General features: G+C 30.1%; 1 protein-coding gene across 2 annotated transcripts in view; it reads right to left on the reverse strand.

Moving 5' to 3' along the window:
• LOC148276360 (uncharacterized) overlaps positions 1–23,659 on the reverse strand; it is a 57,689-nt gene that overhangs the window by 17,986 nt on the left and 16,044 nt on the right. Inside the window, exons 1-3 of one of the 2 annotated variants that reach the window (XM_088234373.1) lie at positions 18,158–18,196; positions 17,465–17,755; positions 10,458–10,668 (exon numbers count right to left, since the gene is read on the reverse strand). In XM_088234373.1, coding sequence (XP_088090499.1) covers positions 10,458–10,668; positions 17,465–17,472 — 219 coding nt within the window. In that variant the 5' untranslated portion in view covers positions 17,473–17,755; positions 18,158–18,196. Of the gene's footprint in view, positions 1–10,457; positions 10,669–17,464; positions 17,756–18,157; positions 18,197–23,659 lie in introns of those variants that run through there. The other variant, XM_088234375.1, reaches the window with a different exon arrangement.

Consider the following 23,659-nt stretch of genomic DNA (forward strand, 5'->3'; position numbering starts at 1 on the left):
AGGTAATTTATCAACAATATTTTGAGTTTGTCCAAATTTTTGTAGACAAGGACTGGATCCTGTAGATGCCTAGACTTCCATATTACCTTCTCTTAAATGTTCTTCATCTCTGTTGTAATATGTTAATATAAACAGCTCCCCAGGGAGTTGAATCCAGTCCTTGTCTACAAAAATTTGGACAAACTCAAAATATTGTTGAATTATGAAAGTATTTGATCCAATTCTAAATATTGACGATTTTAAAAATTTACGATGCACTGATTCAATCCGCGTTACATGAATATTATAATTAGGAGACTGTATTCTAGAATTAAATTCAAGCACGAACAAAAGATTTTAAAAATGTAATTGCAATTTTTGGGATTTTGAATGGCGTAGATATTCGCAAAATAAATCCACAGATTTGGTCGCTCTTGGAAATATGATCAATGTTATGGTTGAATGTAAGTTTCTTATCAAAAAGTATCCCAGGACCTCGAATTGTCTCCACGTTCACTAAAATTGGTAAAATTAGACTCATCCCGACCACAGGGTTCGGCTGAGCCGAAATTTCGGGCAATTTTCGGAAGAAACTGGCCGACACCGAAACCGTAACTTCGGTCGGTCACTAATGATTTTTATTTATTTTATTTTATTTGGGATTTTTACAGCTATTACATAAAACAATAAGTGGAAATATATTAACAATACTAGAGTCAATTAAAAAAATCCACTGTAAATCTAATAATACATAATATAACCTATACAATTCAAATACAATACTAAAAAATACTTCCCTTTCAATGGTTTTGTCAATAAAGGATCATTGGCATTACTTTAGATAGTGAACACATTGATAATATTGTAAAGAAATCTCTCGAACTTCTCGGTTTTATCAACAGAGTGACAACGGAATTCAAAAATATTAATACCATCAAAACTCTTTATTGCTCACTAGTTCGACCCCATCTAGAATACGCTTCTCCTATTTGGTCTCCATTCTACAGGACTCATATTGACCAAATTGAGTCTGTCCAATGCCGTTTTCTAAGAAAAGTGGCCTGGTTGCTCGGATTAAAAAGGGGTAACCATTCCTATTTTGAAATAGAACAATCTCTTAATCTATCTTCATTGGAGAGACGTAGAACTGAGATGGACCTTATAGGCATTTTAAAAATACTTAATGCTTTAGGTAATGTCCCATCTCTGTTGCAATCAATTTATTTTCATGTTCCCAACCATGTCACCAGAAATCGAAATCTGCTATTTATAAAATCTTTTAAGGGCAACTTTTGTTTTTATGCCCCAATGTCCAGAATGTGTAGATTAGTCAATTCATCACACGACTTGGAATTCTTTGTGATAGATCCTCCTGCTTTTCGTAGATCTCTTCGCGGCTAAACAATGTGAGATGAAGTTGGATTGGCACGGTTTAGCTCGAAGTCTTCTGTCTTTCGTTTTTATGAAAATATTATATGCCATTATTGTCTTGCCCTTATTTGTCTTTGCTACATAGTTTTATGTTATTTTTATTCAGTTTCTTGCATTTATGTTTTTCATGTAACTGTTATATACTTGGGCCGTTTATGTAATAAATAAATAAAAGAGAAAGAGTTAACATAATTGTATGTGTGTGAAGTTTGTATTCATGAGTGTGTATGTGTGTGTGAATGAATGAGGGAGAGTGTGCATGCGCGTGTGTGAATGAATGAAGGAGAAGGTGTGTGTGTGGGTGTGTAAATATAAAAATATAAATAATTAAAAACTTGTAATTATATTGAAAAGTGTACAGAAAAGAGATTGGTTAGAAGTTTTATTATAAAAAATAAAATTTTAAAAAAAATAGTTTATATTTACTTTCGAAACCCTTTTGTAAATATTTAAGTCAAGAAATGTTATAATTTTTTTTTTAAAGTATGGTAAATTTCTAAACCTTATTCTGAAAAAAAAAATATTTTAAAATTTAATTGATAACACGGTATATGAAAATAAGTTATTTATTTGGCTGTTGGTAGTCTATTAACAAATATAAAAAAGCCACTTAGCTTCCTAATTTGACGTCTTCCCTAAAAAAATACTTTTCAATTTGGAAAATAGTTGTAAATCAATTTACACCATTCCCATTACTTTCTTAGAAATAGATCTTTCCTTTTGTTTCGACGTCTTTTTCTGCGGAGTATTTCCGCTAATAACGAAACGTTTCATTTATTTATGCCGATTCATTAATTTTGCTCGGAAACGTAGCCGATTAGAGTTCAGAGCAAACTTTTAATGGATTTTCAAAGAGCTTACCTATCTCCTCGTAATTAAGCGGCCATTTTTTTACTTGAGCCCACTTACGGCAATCGAGCCCAAGCTTTCTATCGTTTTGTACAATATAAATTAGCAGACGGCCTAATTGATATCTTTATTTTAGACTGCGTCGTAAGAGAGAATCATCAAACATACAATAATAAGGAAGTTCCGCGTCTTTTTTTGTATTTTTATTTGTTTATGGACTATTAACCTAATCCAACGTTTTTTTAAACTTTGCAATTTATTTCATTACTCTGCGCGTGACGTCACGTAGTGATTTGTAACGCTTGTGTTGCCGTACGATATTTAAATTATTAAAAATAATAATAAACAGCGTCTTAACATAATTGAGATTTGTATCAATAGAAGGAGCAAATAAATAATATTGTAAATAGAATGAGAAAACTATATATGAGTGTTTATTATTTTAACTATCGAAAAATTAAAAACGATTTACTTTGAATTGGCCCAATCTATATTACAGTGCAAAATAATCGGAAGGGATGGTGCTTTTAAAACAAATATTTTACCGGTCAAAAAAATACAAAAATTATTTACAAAAGTAATAATAAAAAAAACCGTCTACTTTTTTCACTGTCCAATTTTTAAAAAAAATAGGGTTTAAGATGTAGAATCATTAATTAAAAATAATTGTTTATTTCAAAACCATAAAGACAACAAAAATAGTAGTAATGATGTATTAACTTATATTTACATATAAGTTCTTATTAAACACACTTCCACTCATTTATTATACTGGCCAGTCTGAAGATGCCTATAAGAAGGTGAAAGCGCTAATTGGTCAAACAAGTGAGTGGATATGGTCCAAGTTTTTTAATTAGTAAAATATATGTGTATATAAGTTATTACATCATTACAATGGAATTCCATCAAGAATTGTCAACAAATAATTTAAATCAAAAAAATAGTAGTGTTTCTACGTCACAAAACGTAAGTACGCGACCTACAACAACTGGTAACATCATAATTCCTAAATTAAAAACAACTACAACACAATATCATTATACTTACGTAGGAATATTTTTCTTTAATAAAATAAACAAAGAAAATAAAAAGTACAGTCAGGAATATAACATATTTAAGACAGAAGCGAATATTTTTATTTTCAATTATTTTTTGTGAAGCATTGATTTAAAACATCATTGATTTATTTTTTGTAATGTATATGTTGTATTTATAATTAAAAATTAAATAAACAAATCACTGTTAGACGTCACTCCCCATTATGTACACAAGAATTGTTTTTTCTTTTACGTAAAGGGAAACGTTAATGTAAAGATATATAGTTACATACCAATTAATGTTAAGCAAACATTAGTCCAGAGCTTACTTCTTTCACTCCTTGACTATGCGGATGTATGCTATCCAGATGCTAACTCTGAATTACTTGATAAGTTAGAACGATTGCAGAATATTTGCATTCGTTATATCTTTGATCTTCGCAAATTTGACCACATAACCGAGTATCACACGCAATTACACTGGCTCAGTATCAGGCATGGAAGAAACAATCACATTCTATCACTTCTTCACAATATTTTTAATAATCCCACTTCGCCTGTTTATCTGAGAGAGCTCATCTTACTTCTTTCACAACACGGACTATCTCTTCATTCTAGTAACGAGAGAACCCTTTTAATACCATGTCATCGCTCTAATTTTCTTGCCTCCTCTTTCACAGTAGTAGCCGCTCAAATGTAGAATAATCTACCCACTAATGTTAAAGACGCTTCTTCTTTATTTACATTTAAGTCAAGATTGAAATGTCACAATATAAATATTTAAATTTTTCCTTTATCCTTCTTCTTTCCTTCCCATCTCTTCTCCTCTCTTCATAGTAAAGTGTTAATTTTTTTTATATATTTTTATTTTGTTAATCTTTGTTTTTCATTTTTGTATAAAATTGTAAGATTTAATTATTCCATGTATTTATAATTTTCTCAAACTAAACGGTTTGGGTAGGTAGGAAGAAATTGCTTTAAGGCAATGTGCCCGCCCTTGTATGTACATATTTTGTATATGTATATAAAGTGTAAAATAAACAAATAAATATTTATATTTAAATTTATTTCAACAGAGAGGGAAAACATTTTTCAGAAGGGAATATGGAAGTCTAGGCATTTACAGGGCTTATGACCTGTCATTTGCTGGTTTAAGTAGCCACTTTACACATTGTGTATCATTCACTATTCAGCCCATGTTTGAACATCTACATTTCCTCAACTCTTCCATCTGTTGACGTTTGTGAAGTAAAAGAGCTGAAACCTTTATCACGTGGGTGAGATTCATCCGGCTGAACCAAATAACCTACTAGGCAACGCCTGAAAACAATTTTCCATTTTTTATACTTCTTTTACCAGATAGTTAATTCAACAATATTTGAGTATGTCCAAATGGTTGCAGACTGGCTGGATTTCCTCCCAAGGGAGTATTTCAAATTTCAATTTATTTCAACAGATGTGTATTTAATTTAAAATAAATACATGTAAATATGTATAAAAATAGTATTTAGTGATAATGTAGTGTTTTTATATTTTTATTTTCTGAATAAACTTAGATACTCGTAATCTAAATGCATGGAAATTGGTTGCGCCACGTTTGAGTTGGTACGGAGTAATAATACTTAAATTATTGTCAATGTATGTATCTAAACTATGTTTAAACTAAAATCTAAAGCCTCGTTATTAAACATGACAAATTTGTCGAGCTTTGTGTTTGTTTATTTGTTAATTCATAATTTGATGGGTTTTAAAAATGTCATTCAGTAAATGAAATTTGTTTTCAAGAGATGGTTTTAAAACTCTATTTTCCTTGGAGAGATTTGAGTTGGTTGTGTCTTGACGATTTTTTAATAGGGAAGTTTAGTCGTTTTTTTATATGTTAACTAGTGGACCCGACAGACGTTGTCCTGCCCAAACGTTGGCTTGCGAATAAGACTTGTTGGAATAAGAGCTTTCATTGTTAAGTAGGTATCTAGGCACTTGTCTATGGTTGAATTCCAAAACATGAGATAATTCATTTTCAAATAAAGGATTCTTTTTTCAAATGTCTAACTCAGCTCTTCTCGCCAACAGGGGTGCACTTTATTCATGAATGCGATTTTCAAAAATGTATATAATGTCAGTTAATATTATTTTAGTATTTCTAAAAATCTAGCAAAAAGAAATAAATGGGAAAAAATTATAAGAAATGTAAGGAAAGAATCTGATTGGGATTCATAAAAGGAAATGTTGCTTGAAAAAATACAAAAACGAACTTTTTTGAAACACGAAAAAACAACATCCTTCCATTTTTTTGTAGATGCATTCTCGTCGAATGTAACCCTGGTAGGTCGATAAAAAAAAGATTTATGCTTTCAACTATTTTATTACAGAGTCAATTGAAAGTTTTAATATCTACGAACACGCGCGGCGCAAATATCTACATTTCGCCGAAAACCACACATAAATCAGTTAAGCCGTTTAGAAGGAGTTCAGTGACATCACACGTACAGAGAAATCATTTATACAAAGATAGAATATCACGCGGTAAATTGTGCGCTTGTGTTACAAGACTATATTTTAATTATTTAAATTAATAACAAACGGCGTTTTAACTTAATTGAGATTTAATCTCTTATATCTAAATTATATATATATTATTTTTTATTTTTTTATTTATCATATTATAAGCGCTATGATTTTTTAAAGTTTTGTGATTTTGAAATTTTGAATTTATCTCCCTCGCGTTGTAGTGGTCAGCGCGTTTGCCTACCATGCAAGAGGCTCGATTTCCGACATGGTTGATAAGAAATATTTATTTAAAAGAGTGTTTTCACACCAGAATATTTCATAGTCCCTGGACTGGCACCTGAAGCGTAAGGCGGATTATATAACCTTCATGAGACTAAAACGATTAAGATACGCTGCGATTGGTGCACCCATGCAATTCCCTGTACACCAATAGGTGTTTAAAGAGAATGATGATGATAATTTTGAAATTACCCCGTCTGTAACATCTCAAGTTCTCTTTGGTGGGTGTCTTGATGAGTGGGTTGGTTTCTCGGGAACCGGAAATCGATCACAACACTATATCATTGGCAGATTTCAAAAACTTGTGACGTCATTCAAAGTAGTTCATTTTTATTATTTTTTTATGTATTTTAGAGTAACTTCGCAGTAGAATTAAAAGCTTTAATTTTTACCTTGTGTAAGAAAAAACAAATTCCCATTTTTAAAATAAAACTTATTAAGTTATTTTTACTTAAGTTATTTGCACAATATATATTTTTTTTATTATTTCATTGAAATAAACGGCACTTAGTGCCTTTTACATATTAGTTACAAATTTAATTAAATATGCATACACGTAAGCATAATTATAAGTAATACAGGGCATTTGAAACAATATTATTGATAAACAAATTAAGAAAGTCTAAAAACGATAAACTATATAAAATAATAAAATATTACCAGTTATAGAATTATCGATAAAAAAAGATAATTTGGTATTAGAAATACTTTGAACCAGTTAAAAAAAAAACAACTAAGAAAACAATTTTGAATAACATCAAATGAAAAACAAAAATATATGTATTATTATTTAAAACTAATACTCAGGTAAATAGTATATATTTAAGTTAAAAAATGTAGAATGATGATGAAGATAAATATTTTGTACTTTTTATTGTGATTAGATCACAATAAAAATAATATCAAATATTCTCAATAACAAACTTCTCAAACCTAACAACTATCCGATTTCCGTAAATCAAATTTCAATTTAAAAGAATAATGTAGAAATTAACTAAACAATTTTGCTGAATTTTTTTTTTCATAAGATTCACTCATAAAAATACTCACATTTCGTATTTGTTTTAATTCTAAAAATATTTCCTTTCCGATTGGACCGTGGTTAAAGGAAAGGAATAAATATTTAGGGTTACTAATGATTCTAAATTAAGTTGGGGTGTTCATACTGATGGAAACTGTGACAGATTAAGGTACTTGGCTTAAAATCATTTATGGAATCAAAAGCATACTACCTTTTAAAACGTTAAGATATATATATACCTCGCTCATTGAATCGATTACATCCCGCGGAGTGCGTGTCTGGGTTCTAACCTTTTTGTGATATTCAGGTGAGATTGTTAAAGAAAATTGTACCGAATAGCATAATCTGTGAGGCGGAACATATGGCCAAAGACGTATATTTTTAATTCTGTAACGTCCTGCCGGTAAAACTTCTTTGTGATAGCAAATTGATTGTAGATCACTTTTAATCCGGAATATAAAAAAATAGTTTCCCACACTCAAAACACTTGATTAAATGGGGTTCCCTGGTCGTTTCTCGAATTACAAATTACTTCGGAGAGCGAACATTAAATTGCTTTATTCCAAGGTTGTACAATGATCTCCCGCAAACCATCATTAAAATGGAAGATATCTAAGAAAAAAATGCAAAAAGTTTTTTAGACTTACTGAATAACTTATGGGATTCATAGTCCATGATCGATAACACACGCGTGCTAAATAAATTCACCTGAAATATAAAGTCACGACTCCAAGAAGCAAGTAAGTGTTTTCCATTGAATTCAATTCATTACATTCTGCGAAACATAAGATCAACGTCCTACAGTACAATAATATCGTCTGTATTATAGAGATATGAAGAACAAAGAAACGTGGCCTATTAAGAGATTACAGGGCGCAGTCAACGCCCAGTTCAGTCAGTCAGTCATTCAGTTCCATCATGTAGTTCAAGTGCAGTCTCTTCAACCCATCATCGCTATTACGCTCGCGCTAGACAACCAAGTTATGTATGTTATTTTCGATGTAATAAATACGCATTAAACAGCAACCTCGTGTCTTCTGTTAATCTCTAACTGAGATAGGAGCACCACCAACCCTTAACAACCTAATTTTTCTTCTTCTTCACGTGTCATGTTGGGTCCTCCCGACGTTGACGATCACTTTGGAGAAAGCTTCCCGAACCAGAGCAGTGCAAAACAGCTCCTCCACAGTTCTTATCATGGTCCATGCTCGGATGTTTCGAAGCTAGGAAAGCTGTTCTCTTCCGACCCCTCTACGTCCCTCGATCTTTCCCTTCATGACAAGCTGAAGCATGACATATTTATCACTTCTCAACACATGGCCAAAATATGAAATCTTACGGAGCTTAACAGTGGTGAATAGTTCTCTATTAGTATTGGCTCTACGTAATACTAATATTGTCGGTTATCATATCAGTCCAAGATATTCTTAACATTGTGCGGTGGATCCGCATTTCAAATGCTTCAAGGCGGTTTTTAATATTAAATTTAAGAGTCCACGCCTCTACACCGTGCAGTAAGACAGACTATATAACATTTGACTATTCGTTGTCTCAGCTTAAGGTTTATATTATCATAACAAAGAAGATTTCATCTCAATGTCTCAAGGGTCTAGATTTTCAGTGATGATACTGCCTGAGTACCTGAACTGTTTCACTCTCTCAATATTGACACCTTTAAGTTGAAGATTTACATTTAGACGACTCTCTCGGCGAAAAACCATAAGTTTAGTTTTGTTTCCATTGATATTAACCAACATGATTACCGACGGAGTTAATATCCTAATCCAACAAACTAATTATTTAATCAAATCACACAGTCATTCCTAAAGAGGTCTATAATCACCTCCAAGGGTCTACTGCGACCTGCAATGGGTTCATGTCAGTGAAAAAAAAATTGAAGGTGCATGATATGTAAATGGGGGTCCACGAGAGTGGATCACATTAAAGCAGAACGCCACCTAAATTTAGACTTTCCTTAAATGTAATAATCCACGTAACACAGATAGTACCTACCTTTCATTAAAAAAAAATTGTACTGAAAAGTATTTCTTTTTTTTTAAGGAAATCATAGTCTTTATATAAATACAAGGTACAAAAAACAATTAAAAAAGTAATACAAATTACAGATTTCACATTAATTTACTATGAATGCAGAAGGAAATGGGAAAAAATAATTAAATTCTAAAAAAATAAAACTATAAATATTAAATAAAAAGTACATAAAAGGGAGAAGACATTGTATAGCTCCAACTCTACTTTCCTCCTCTCACTTTCTGCTTTCATGAGCATTTATATTTCTTAGTAAAAATTCACGACCAACAATAATTAATTAGATGCAGGTGGTAGATTTACAGTAGGGTGAGCTGATATTTTTTTTCCGAATTTAGAATCAAAAGGGTCCTAAAAAATTCCCTTTTGGATTACTCGGGATGCAAAAAATATTTTTTTAAATATTTGATACTACTTTTGACCTTCAACCATAGCTTGAAGTTTTCGAAAAGTCCATTTTTTGCGCTAAACCGGCTGTCATTTCGTATTTAAGTAAGAAAATCAGTCTAATTAAATTTTATAATCTGCATCAAGTCTTATTATATAAGCATTCAACGGCGTGAGTTGCACTGTGTTTTGTAATAAATGGGTAGCTTTGTTTTAATGTGCCATTGTTTTTGTCAATATTTGTCAGGCGCTCAACGGAATCAGTTCTGCGGAGTGTAAACTTTTTGCATTTCGGTAGTTTTAAAACGTGTTTTTAAATTTGTAATGTGATTAAGTTATATCTTTACGAACAAAAAAATAATTTTATCAATATAGATAATTAAAAAATGTTCAGACAGTTATAAACTTCAAACTTCTGTTGAGGGCCAAAAAAAGTATGGAATATTTTTTTAAATATTGTTTACGTTCAATGCGATCCAAAGGGCAACTTTTTAGACCCCTTTCACTTTGATATCTAAAAAAAAAAAAAAAAACTTCATACATCATCGGCCCACTCTAATGTACATATGAATAAGTATAAATTAAGAGTTGAAATAAAAAGTTAAAATTAAAATTAAAAGTAAAAGTTAAAATTAAATGTTTAAATTAAAAATTAAAATAAAAAGTTAAAATTAAGATTTTTTTTTTTTTAAGTTAAAATTGAAAGATAAAATTAAAAGTCAAAATTAAAAGTTAAGCTGGAGATAAATTTAAAATGTATTCATAGACATTTATTACTTTATGATAATAAAAAAAATTGGATATTTTGCAATTAACATATTAAATGCAAAACAAAATTATCTTAATTCTAGCAAGATAATTTGTTTAGCGAGACCAAAGACAAAATGAAAGCTTTAGTTAGTGTAACTTAGTACCTTAAAAATTCCACCTTCGGGAAACATTAACGGAAGATTTCTCTTGTGTCTTCCGTGGTACTCCGTAGTATTATCCATTATGTCGCGGTGTTCCTGATTATATCCAGGGGTGGCTACCTCGGTGAGGAAACTACCCCCCGCCATTACCTTTACATCCTCGGATTGCATTACTAGGAACACAAATCCCATGGATATAGGGACCGCGGATATCCTGAAAAAACAGTGTTGTAAGTGTTTTAAAGAAACAGGTAAAATGAAAATAAGTTATTCTGGGTTGATGTACCACGTGCGAGTATTTTTCACACTTTTGATTGCAGCAACGAACGAATTGTCGTTCCGAAACGTTAAAAAAAGAAATAAACAACAAAAATGTATTAAATTAGCTTTACTCAACGGAAGAAAGGTTGACATACATATAATTCTTGATAATAACAGGGACGATTTTGTTAAAAGCATAGTTTTCCTAGGTTTAACGATAGATTCAACCCTACAGTGGGCCCCTCATATAAAAGCTTTAACGGCAAGACTGTGCAGCAACATACACCGTCAGGAAGATTCGACTAATAACAGATGTAGCTACAGCAAGAATAGTCTGTTTTAGCTACTTTCACACTAGTATGTATTATGGCATTTTAGTGTGGGGTCGGGCTGCTGATATTTCCGCAAATTTCTGTATTGCAAAAGAGGGCAGTGAGAGGTACATATAAATCAATGTTTGATTCTTTCAGAAATATTTTTGAAGAAATAAAATTTATGACGGTATAAAGCCAGTATATTCATGAGAATATTATTGACAAAAATCAATTTCCTTCATGGTATTTTATGTAAACCCAATAACTAATTTTCTTTAAATATATTTATTTTTGTTAATCTTTGCTTTTAATTTTTGTTTAAAATTGTAAGATTCAATATGTCCATGTATTTATAATTTTCTCAAACTGAACGGTTTGGGTAGGAAGGAAGAAATCGCCTTAAGGCAATATGCCCGCCTTTATATGTTTATTTATTGTATATGTTTATAAAGTGTCAAATAAATAAATAATAACGTCAATTTAGATTATTATTGTCAATATATAAAAAAAATGCAACAGCCAATCCAAAAACCTTAATTAAGGTCATCGAATTATTAATTCTATAATCATGCATAAAAGAGAGTACAATAATATAAATCGATTTCATGCCTAGAGAAATTGGGCTCCTTTGACAAAAAAATATATACCAACTATTCAACAAAATTTCTAAAAAATAAACGAGTAAGTTTTAATGAAGGCGCTCACCCCTTTTCCGAAATTGTTTATAAAGACTTGTGTTCTTCTTCAGTTTCACATTTTCACTATCGATTTTGTTTAACTAATTAATGGAAAATTTAATAGTTCTTCACAATCAAACCGCAAAAATATCGAAACATGGAAAATTTAAAAGCTTTCGTTGTACCCCTTACTGGTGTATTATCAATTGCGATCGGTAAAATAGGTATGGTCATTACAAACATCTTATTTTTATTTTCCAGCGCGAAGTTTAAGGAATACAGGTGTAAGTTCCAAGTTGAGACCATGATATACTTTCCAGATTCAGCTTCGAAAGAATGAAGAATGTAATAATGCAAACAGAATTGAATAACAACGACACAAAACTCTTTTCTTCTTTTTACCATAGATAAAAATAAGCCCATTTCTCTGCACTGCAGTATAAAGGCCTGTTCCAAATTTTTCCTGGTTTTTCTGTCCAGGGCACTGTTTCTTCACATGTCCCATGAGTTCAACGATGTCGTCAGTCCATCTCCTCTGTGGTCTCCCTACTTTTATTTTCGTAGGGTATTTAATTTAGTATTCTGGGTGTCCACCTATCAACTTCTTGTCTCGCCACATGACCTGGCCGCTGCCATTTTCGTTTTTTCACTCTTTCTACGATATCGGTCACCTGTGTACGGCGTCATATCTCCTCATTCCTTATTCGGTCTCTTAAGGAAACGCCCATCATTTTTCTTTGTACGGACCGCTGAGCACTTAATTTTGTGAACACTTCTGGCAGAGAGTGACATGGTTTCTTGACTATATGTTATCACCGGCAGAACACAAAAGTTGTAGACTTGGTGTTTAGATTATTTGTGATTTTTTTCTATTTCTGAAAACGTGTTTCAGCTTTCCAAAAGCAAGCCAACTTAACCCAATTCATCTAGGCAGTTTCACCAGTTTGATTTCATTTTCCAATTTGATTTTGTGATCAAGGTTCAAATGCTTATCCCGTAGTTTTTTTCTAGTACATATTTTGTAAGGGTGTTCGACTCAAAATCTTAGTTTTGACTTTATTCATTTCTAGACCAATCTAGAGGCTTCGTATAATTATTCTAGCATAGTTTCCAGTTAAATTATCTCTTTACTTATTATTACTATGTCTTCTGCAAAACGGAGGTGATTTAGATACTTACCATCTATTTTTATGCCTTTATTATTCCAATTTAGCGTCTTAAAAACGTCTTCTAAGGCTAATGTAAAAAGTTTTGGAGATATCGTGTCACAAAACCCTTTTACAAATAAGAAACATTCAAATAATTCGCCATAGTAAATTGTTATAGCCAATTATTTTGTATTATTTTCATTCTTATTTTGTTGACACCAATGTAGTAGATTGTCTTCCTGGTGTTTTATGTGGAGCCATCTTTGCCGAACTTAATTACAATCATCGTCTTAGTTGGATAATGATAACTCTCAAAACTCATCAAGGAAATTATCCAAAATTTCATGCAATCCAGTGCTCCGGAAAATGGGGAATGGAGAATTGGACATACCATTACATTGACTTGCAAATTCTTTGGCAAACTTTGGATTCTCTTCCGAGAATGGGTCCAATAAAACGCGGGCGGAATTATACTAAAATTCTCATCCCGAAACTTCTAGCGCGGTTCTGTCAAAACAATATTTTTAATATCTTTTGATATCACTCCAGAGATATTTTAGTAAATCGATTTTCCTCAGATACATGTTTAAAACACTGACGTATAATAAATTAACTCGTTATTCTAATACGAGTACTGTGTGCTATGTTTAAAACATAGGAAATATTGCGTCGTCCTTTGGGAATTAAAATAAAAATTTGGAAAATTACTGAACACATGCACCAATTCATGTAAAAAAACATTATATTTGCTTAGTTCATACAGAAGTACTCCGTTTATCCGAACTCCAGTAATCCGGATTGCTAAATATACGGATTTTTATCAGGAAATTAAAAATAAAAGAGAAGTTTTTAATTTTAATTTTATTGTGCAATTAACTTTGCTGGACATGTTTAAGTAAGTTTAAATTGTGTATTTATTTATTTATTTTAAAGAAACTTACAGTCAACAATGAATAAATTACATAATAAAAATAAGTTTAAAAGACACACCTGCAAAGTTTCTACATAATAAGCTTACATTATGGTACATTCTTGAAAGTGTGTATATATGTAAAAGGGTGTGTGTTTGTGTGTATTTGTATGAAAAAAAGTGTTTAAGTATGTGTAAAAGTGTATCACAACCAGATGTATTGAGTCATAGTTTTTTTATTAAATAAATTAGGCGGCATGTTTTAAACATCAATGGATTAAAAAAAAATTTAAAAAATTTAGCAAGATCGAAAGAGAAAAGAGTGTTGAGCATAGTTAGTGCTACAGACTTGCAGATGGAATAAATATTTATTTCGTGTCACTTTGATTTCGTTCTTATAAATGTTGGTACTTTGGTGTTTTTTAATTATTATTAAATTCAGTTTTCAATGTTATTTGGTTACATTTTATTTTACTTTATAAACAATATCTCAATAAAGTTATGCTTTTATTTTTCAATGATTTCATTGATTTTTTATATTTTTATTTAACATTATTGTTTCTCCAATTTTTTGTAGACAAGGACTGGATTCAACTCCCTGGGGAACTGTTTATATTAACATATTACAACAGAGATGAAGAACATTTAAGAGAAGGTAACTTTTAACCTTCAACTCTTTCATCTTCTGATGTTTGTGAAGTTAAAGAGCTGAAACCTTTATTTATGCGGAATATTTATAGGAATATAGATGTTCAAATATGGGCAGAATGGTGAATGTTACACAGTATGTCAAGTGGTCACTTGAACCAGCCATTGACAGGTCATAAGCCCTGTAGATGCCTAGACTTCTATATTAATTACCTTATCTTAAATGTTCTTCATCTCTGTTGTAATATATTTTTTGTTCAATAAATTCTTAATTTAACATAAAAACAAACATAAAGAAAAAAACATAAAAACAATTTAGATTGAACTTACCAAAAAGAGCCAGGCTCTTTTATTTGGCAAGTGTGTATTTGATTATTTATTGTTCCGAATATATAATTATGCATGTAACTAAATCTAATATTTGAATATTTTTTGAATATTTATGCTTTGTTTTATTCGAATTCTTTATTATTTACAACTATTTTATTTTTCCGAATTGTTATTCTATTGAATCACACGTTCCTTTAATTGAATGTTTTTTTTAAATTTTATTTAAACACTTTATTTTTTTTTTTTTTCATTTTCTTTTATTCAGGAAACATACAGTACAGTTACAAAGTTTAATATTTTACACAATTGGACTTAATTCTAATGGACCAGTGAAGTTTCCATATTAAAAAGCAATTAAATCTAATGTTAATTATGAAAGTATAAAAAAGAGAAGGAAAAAGAAAACATAAATGAAAGTTGTTTAAAAATTTAAATTTAAGTGAAAAAAAAATATTTTAAGGTTTATAGTTTGTAGTGAGTATTTACAAATGGAAATAATATTAAAAATGAAGAAAACTTGTAAGAGTAATTAAGAATTAAGAATGGAAATAAAGAATGAAAAACATGCTCAGATGTAAAAATAAAATAAAATAGTAATAACATTTTTTTTTTAAAAAAGGAAAAACATAAACACATATTTTTTTTAAGGGATTCAAAGAAACGATGAGAAGAATCTTTAGGTGAAATATAAGACAGTAAATTTAAATTTAGGTCAATTTAAAAAACATCTTCAAACTAATGACACATTATAGTAAGAGCAGCAATATATTGATTTTATTAACATATATAATATAAGTAATTAAAAGTAGTTTAAAAGTATAACAAGTATAAAAACATGCCAATGGCACTTTATTTACATAAACAGTTATCAAACGTATGCAAAAGGGCGGGCATATAGTCTTAAAGCAACTTCTTCCTACCAACCCAAACCGGTTTATTTGGGAAAATCCGAGGTTTATGAACGTATTATAGGTATATTATTATATATTAACTATAAAACAAAACCTTTAAATACATACACATATTTAAAAAAAATAAAAATTGACTAAATATCTACATTATACTATGAAGGGAGGAGGTGATAAAGAAAAAAGGAAAGAAGGAGGAGAAGGGAAACATTCAAATATTCCGGAAGTGACATTTTATACATGATTTGAATGAAAATAAAGAAGGGGCGTCTCTGACATTACACTGGGAGGGTCCGATGTCTTGCAGGGTACCCGCTGGCACAGCGCGGGTGTAAACTGTGCAACTCGGTTATAAGCTTAGACTATACCCTGTCTGCGTAATCTATAAGTGCAAAAGCACTACAATTAATGATATGAATCATAACATGTATTAGTGGGTAGATTATTCCATAATCGAGCAGATTCACTGTGAAAGAGGAGGCATATTTTTTTCTTGTTAATTATTATGGCCTAACACAGGCACATCCGAAAAAGCCATGATAAGTTCATGAATTAGAAACGAATGCATTTTTTAAATTCTAATTAATGCATTTTTTATCGCACACGATGGCATATCACTGTGTAGCAATACGTCACGTCTGATTATAATGGAAGTCAGTTCGAGAATGAATAAAAAAAATCATTTTAATTACAAGGGTCTGTGAAACTGGTCAGTAATATTTTTGCTATAATTACTAGCATTTTTTTTTCATTTCAACGTCTCATTGGCCACGCCCTTAACGCGTCACAATTTATGTTAATTTAGAACTTTGTTTGTAACCGTTTGAATTTTTATAGTACATCGTCACGAATCTTGACGTCACAATTATCAATGTCAAATATGTCACGTTTTTCTATGGACAGTTTTTTTAATAGTTTATGTTTTAAAGTTATGTATGAAAACATTTCTTTACAATATCCATATTGATTTAAAACAATACAATTATTTATTTATAAATTTATTTAATTTATTTAATTTATTTTTATCGCTATTCGCTATTCGTGAAATATCCCTATTGTACGTCCAATGGTTTGAAAGCAATAATGTATTTAATTACTTCTTCATAACAGCCGTTAATGTATCCAAATATGATAAATAATTTTGAAAAGTGGAAAATGTATCGACATAAAAAAATATATTCTGATACTCTTTCTAAAAAAAAAAACATTAAAATCTGTTTTGAGGTGCGGAAAACGGTACAGCAAAACGTCAATTTTGCCGATTTCAACTGGCCAAAATCATTCAGTCGTGTATTTGTCTTTATCGCACTGTATCAGGGAGGTATCAGCGAGAGAGTGACAGAAAAACAATGCTTAAATACCTCTTCAAAAATGTTGCCTACCACGTATTTTCATTAAAAAAAACAAATAAACTACCTCGAATATGAAATTGAAAATATTAAAAAAAGTTCATTAATATCTAATTGTTTAGATTTTTTAAAAAGTTCTTTAGTTGGTGTTAGATAAGGAGGCCATATTTACAAGCTTCAACATTTTATTTTGCTGTCGTTTGTCTGTTTATGTCATTTTGGTTACCCGTTTCCCATAGTTGTAGCATATAACATATTTAAGATTTGATATAGGCTTCATAAATTATTTTTTGATTTTTGAAAAAAGACTCAATTATTTCTCACAAAAAACTGTTTTTTTTATCTATTTGGATACAAAATAATGCAGATGTTTAAATTAACAATTCAATACATTTTTAAGGTAAATTTTGATTGTTTTTTTTACACATTCTAATAAAATGAAATTGTAAAAATAGTACTACATACCTGAACATATTCGAAAAATCTCCCAATACGCTTGGCCGCTGTGTTAATAAGGCTTATATTGGTTCAACCGAACGTGTCAAATCTCGCCCCGTGTACACGGCACATTTGGGACACGCAGCCACCAGGAAATGAGAAAGAAAAATAAGATACCCACACAGTATCAGAATATGGCAGCGAACTCCCGAGTGCTTGCCTCTAATTGGTTGAGTAAATCTTCTAGTGTATTGCCGTCTGTCGTTTCAATAATACTTACTTGTGTCCGAGCCAAGTATTTTGTGTCTTTGCCGTCTTCTGAAAACAGCACCCGTCAGCCATACACGTATAATTTTTTTTGTGTATAAAAAAGTTTGTTTTTGAATGTTTACAAACAGCATTTGTTTTTCGTGGATCTCAATCAGATTCTTTCCTTAAATTCCTTATAATTTCCACCCATTTATTTATTTTTAGTGTTTTTTTTTTTAAGGAATAACCCGCTAAGCCTCTATTTGAGGCTTGTCATCAGGTGGGATATAGGGGATATGGAAGGAGGTAACGAAAAATACACTACAACACCCGAGAAAAAAACCTTTCTGGGATTTTTTTCATGCAACTGGCGGGAATCGAACCCGCGACGCCAGTTTCACAGTTAACCGTCTAACCAACTGCGCCACGGCGCCTGTCTTGGTAACACTTAAATATTGTTAAATTCAATACATTTTTTCAAATCGTATTCCGACATAAGTCCACCCTTTTTTTGGTGAGACGACCGGAGTTTGACGTTTGCAAAAAGAATGCCATATTTGAAAAAATATTTATTTTATGTTTTGGAATTCAATCATAAACAAGTACCTAGGTACCTACTTGAATTCAATATAAACAATTTTTAGTTTTGGAATTCAATCACAAACAATTACCTAGGTACCTACTTATCAATGAAAAGTATTTTGCCAACGTTTGGGCAGGACAACGTCTGTCGGGTCCGCTAGTATATATATAAATATACTTTTTTTTACATCAACGTTCCAGAACAACTAGACTCTCCGATATTTTCTATATTCGTATTATTAAAACTAATCATCGGAAACATTCTACGATACCTTGTATATGTAAAGCATTTAACAAGAATTTTAATGGTCATGATATTATATTTAACACTCCATATAATAGGTTTAGAAGAGAACTAATAGTCTTAATTTAGAATAACAGAATAGACGTTTTGTCTCGTTTCTTTCTATTAATCATGAAACCAAATGCAATTTTCCACTCCTACTTTCCTTCAATCATCCTTCACCACTCTTTATCCATTTTCTTTTTTCCTTCCCACGCTCTCCTTGTTTTGTCCATATTTCTTTTATTTTAATATATGGTATATTTATCTTTATAAATATAATTTATCTGTACATGTGATGTCACTAAACTCCTCTTAAACGGCTTAACCTATTTACGTGCGGTTTTCAGTGAAATGTAAATCTTTACGCTGCGCGTGTTTGTAGATTAATTTTCAATCAAATATGTAAAAAAAAAAGTTAGAAGCATAAATATTTTTTCATATACAAAACGAGAATGCATATTAAAAAAATAAAAGGATGTTGTTGTTTTGTGTTTAAAAAAAGTTTGTTTTTGAATGTTTACAAACACATTCACTTTTTATGGATCCCAATCAGATTATTTCCTTACATTCCTTATAATTTCTTCCCATTATTTCCTTTACTGGATTTTTGGTAATACTCAAATAATATTAACTGACATTCAATACATTTTTGAAAATCGTATTTATGAATAAAGTGTACCCTTGTTAGTGAGAAGAGCTGAGTCTGACATTTGCGAAAAGAATTCCATATTTGATAATGAATTATTTTATATTTTGGAATTCAACCATAAACATGTACCTTAAATTCAATATATAAATATTTATAATTTTTAGTTTTGGAATTCAATCATAAACAAGTCTCTAGGTACCTACTTATCTATTTTTTTAAATTTAAGCTAATGCAGGCAAGCCAAAGTTCGGGCAGGACAACGTCTTTCGGGTCCGCTAGTTCTTTATATAGTTCAAACTTTCAACTGCCGTCGTTTTGTTGCAGTGTAATTTATTGAATACATATAATTCGATGGCAGGCCCTACTATGTGTTCATTTTTAATACGAGTATGTATAGATATATTGTTATTATATTATTTCATAATTTTGTAATAGAACACTGTTATGTCGAATGTATTTATGTTTATGTTTATATAAGGCATTTTTGCCGTGTACACACTAATAAATAAAATAAATAAATACATTTCAAAGTTACACAAGCTTTTTATCAAGATAGATTATATTTATAGTAAACGCTGTTAAAATAAAGCATGAAAAAATTGTTACTTAATTATGCCTTGATAAAAAAGCTTGTGTGGCTTTGAAACCGGTCAGTAGAAAAAAAAACTGGTTAAAATTAAGTTGTTTTATATTTATTTTATTATAATGAATAGTTACCATGTTTGTTTTTCAAACATTATACTGTTTAAATATTTTTCGTTTAATTATGTAAAATAGTGTAGTTTCAACAGGTATATTTTCTTGAATAAAAACTATCAATAAAAAAAAAGGTTTTATTGTATACTTTTTAACCTCGGCCTTGCTACTGCTTTATTTTAACTTGAATAATAGTCCTTCTTAGTTCCTAAACACAGCACTCACTCAAAGAGCTTTACATATAAAGGACATTCTCCTATTTATACACAGCACATATATATTTACTTGAAGGATTTCCCGTCCCAGCCCTCATGGACCGCCCACTTTCATTTATATTCCAAAACAGTACGAAGATATGAAAAACTTCAAACCCAATCAGAATAACACAAAACAAAAACAACATTCAGCTGTTCTGGAAAAGATTTATCTACAAAAAATACAAATATAATAATGATTTTTTCATTACTTTGATTTTTAATAAACAAAAATCGATGCTCAAACAAATTTGTTCAATTAATAATAGTTTATGTTCTGCATACAGCGCATATATTTATTCGTTTTTAAAACATTCACCTAACAGCACAAATTTAATTACCTTCGTAACAGATTATGCAATACTATACAACTTTTGAACAAGAACAAGATATAATGAAAATTCCAATGATATGATTTATCAACAACATTTTGAGTGTGTCCAAGTGTTGGCAAAATTTTACTTCCCGGGGAGTAATCACAATTAAAATAAAGAGTCATTTAAAGGGTGAAGAGACAAAATGGAAGGATTTGTGGTACACGGATGAGTAGAGAGAACTAGATCTCGTGGAAGAAGGTCTACCAGATGGACAGACTTGGTGATAGAAGCGACGGCCGTCCCTCTTCAGGTGGCCTCCAGAAGCGCTGAAGATAGAAGCGGATGGAGGCAGATTTTAACGACGTGCTTCCCTCCTGCCAATGTGACCATGACTGCTCTGCCGAGAGCAAAGGACTAAGAAGAAAGGACTTATGAAGTATTAGTTGCTTTATATTTGAAGGACTAACTTTGTGGTTATTCATTATGATAAAATAAATAAACTTTCCATCAAACATTAAACCTGCATTTTACACAACTAATAATATATATAATTTGTTTATTTTTTTATGTTTACGCCCATATGGGTTTAACATACATGGAAGTTATATAAAACATGAGTATATAAACAACATAAAATTTTTAAAATACAATATAAAGCAATTTATATTTGTGTCTTTTATTTTTTTTTCTTATATTTAAAATATATTTAAGTAAATTACTATTCTTTAATTTTAATTGCATTATTTGACTCTATTTTCTTATTTTAAAAAAAAAAATCTTTTAACTATTTTTTATGTTTATTATTTTATACGTATACAGTATTATGTCTGTACTCTTCTTATTTGATTATTAATTAAAACTAATGTCTGAGCACCCGATGACAAACTATTATTGAATAGTTTATCGGGACAAAATATATCTTAATAGTTTGTTTTCTTTATAATGTATTAATATTGTAATAATATGTATATTTTACTGAATAAAGACTCTATAAAACAAAAAATAAGGAATAGAACAGTTTTTAAAAGTAAAATTGGTATAAAAAAGAAGATGAGTATATAAACAACATAAATTAGAAAAAATACAGAGAAAAAAAGTAAAGAAATAAAATATAGGAACAGTGTTAAAAAGTATAGTTGGCATTAAAATAAAAATAATAAAAAAAAAAAAGATGAGTGTATAAACAAACAACATAAATTTAAAAAATACTATATAAAGAAATAAAATGTAGGGCTGTGTTAAGAAGTATAGTTAGTTTAAGAAAAAAATAATAAATAAGCTAGATATTAAAAAAAAGTAATAAAAATAAAGTGAAATAAAAAGTAAAATAAATAAACAAATAAAATACAAACATATTAAAGAAAAATGAAGTTTAAAGCAGCTAGGTACATTATGTTATAAAATACAATATAAACAGAAAATTGAGTTCTTTTTTATATAAAACATATACATTGATATTTAAAATTTACAGGAATCGTTCTCACGTTAAAGACATCGATGTTGTTAGTATATTGGTTCGCAAGTACATGCATCCGCACTACTGGTGAATTCGCGCTGTAATTGGTCGATGAAGGACCGTAGTAGAACAGAGTATTACATCGGGTAACTCGACTAGGCACTCGCACATTAATCAAATTGATGAATTCACAACAATCGAACATTGATGTTATTATTTTTAATAAAAAAAGCAAGTCATTTAATTTTCGTATATTTTCTAATATTTAGATATAAACATTGCTAAAAAATCACAAGGACAAAGTCCATACATATAATAAATCTGGCATATACCAATTAAATTGTAATGATTGCGATTTTATCTACATTGGGAAAACTAAAAGAAACTTCAATACTAGAGTATAAAAGCACTTAAGGTGCCTGAATAATATTTTTTTTTCTGAATTCGTAAACCGTCTAATAGAAAATAATCGTTATTTCAATAAATAAACTGGATTAAAAGTACTTCATGTTAAAAATAAATTATTAAAATAAGACAACTTGGAAATCTTAGAAGTAAAAAAAATGATTCAAAATAAGAAATAAATAATTAATAACCAAATAAACAATATTTCTTTTAGTCCACTCCTGTCTAGTTTCAAAAGTATTCATCTCAAATTATCCCTTTTGAGGAAAAAAAAACTTGATTTTTAAGCTCCACGTATTTAGTAAACATGGATAAAATAAAATATGAAATAATTCATTAGTTACGTAAACCTTGACGAAGAACCTTGTTCGCTATGAAACCGGTAGGTGGAAAAAAAAATTGGTGGTTAAAAACAATGTTGTGTTATTTATTTTATCATTTGCTAGTTTAAGTGGCCACTATTCTGCCTATGGTATAAGATCCACAATTTCTCAACTTTTCCTCGGCTGACTTTTGTGATATGACAGAGCTGAAATCGTTGTTGGGGTGAAATTCATCTGACTGAATTATTTTACTTACTAGGCAACGCCTGAAAATACTTTGAAAAAATTTGAAACCTTTTTTCAAAAAGCAAAAGATAAAAATTTAAGGGTATGGAATAGGCCTTTATCCTGCAGTGCAGAGATAAAGGCTGAGAAAGTAGAAGTTATATTAACAAGCGGAATAAAAAACGAAAAAAAATATCACGTATCGTCTAACTATGTTATATTTTTTCTTATTTATATTGTGCTTAATAAATTATTAGTAGTTTAAAAAGTAATTCTCCCCAAAAGCTTGTCCGCACGTATACAAATTCTAGTCAATTTATTTCCGCACCCCTAAAGCCAGGGAACTTAGGAAAAATGAAGGGAGGGCTTAGTTTTATTTACGACTGACTTAGCGACCAGCTTCCTTTAAGTCCGAAGTCAAAAGGATTAAATTGCAAGTGAATAAAGAGAAAGATCACGTGAAATAACGTTGTTATTTATAAAGTCCTATCTTACACACTATATCAGGATAATATGTCTGTTAAAACTCGAACGGAAAAATACTTTTATTTATTACCTTCGATGTTATTGAATTAAGTTATTACATTATAATTAGCTGTTTTATTTTATTTAACAAATTTACGGACAAAAATTTAAACAAATCATTCAACGAAAAACATTAATAATACAGTTACAAATAATAGAAGCAATACAACAAAGAAGAGTAAAGACAAGTTAGTACATTAGAAAGGCATTAGTGAATCCAGTGTAATTTTACAAATATACAGTCAATTTATTGGG

The sequence above is a fragment of the Micrasema longulum genome, unplaced genomic scaffold (assembly GCF_059751315.1).
Source record: "Micrasema longulum isolate JH-2025_06_02 unplaced genomic scaffold, ASM5975131v1 h1tg001232l, whole genome shotgun sequence".
NCBI lineage: Eukaryota > Metazoa > Arthropoda > Insecta > Trichoptera > Brachycentridae > Micrasema > Micrasema longulum.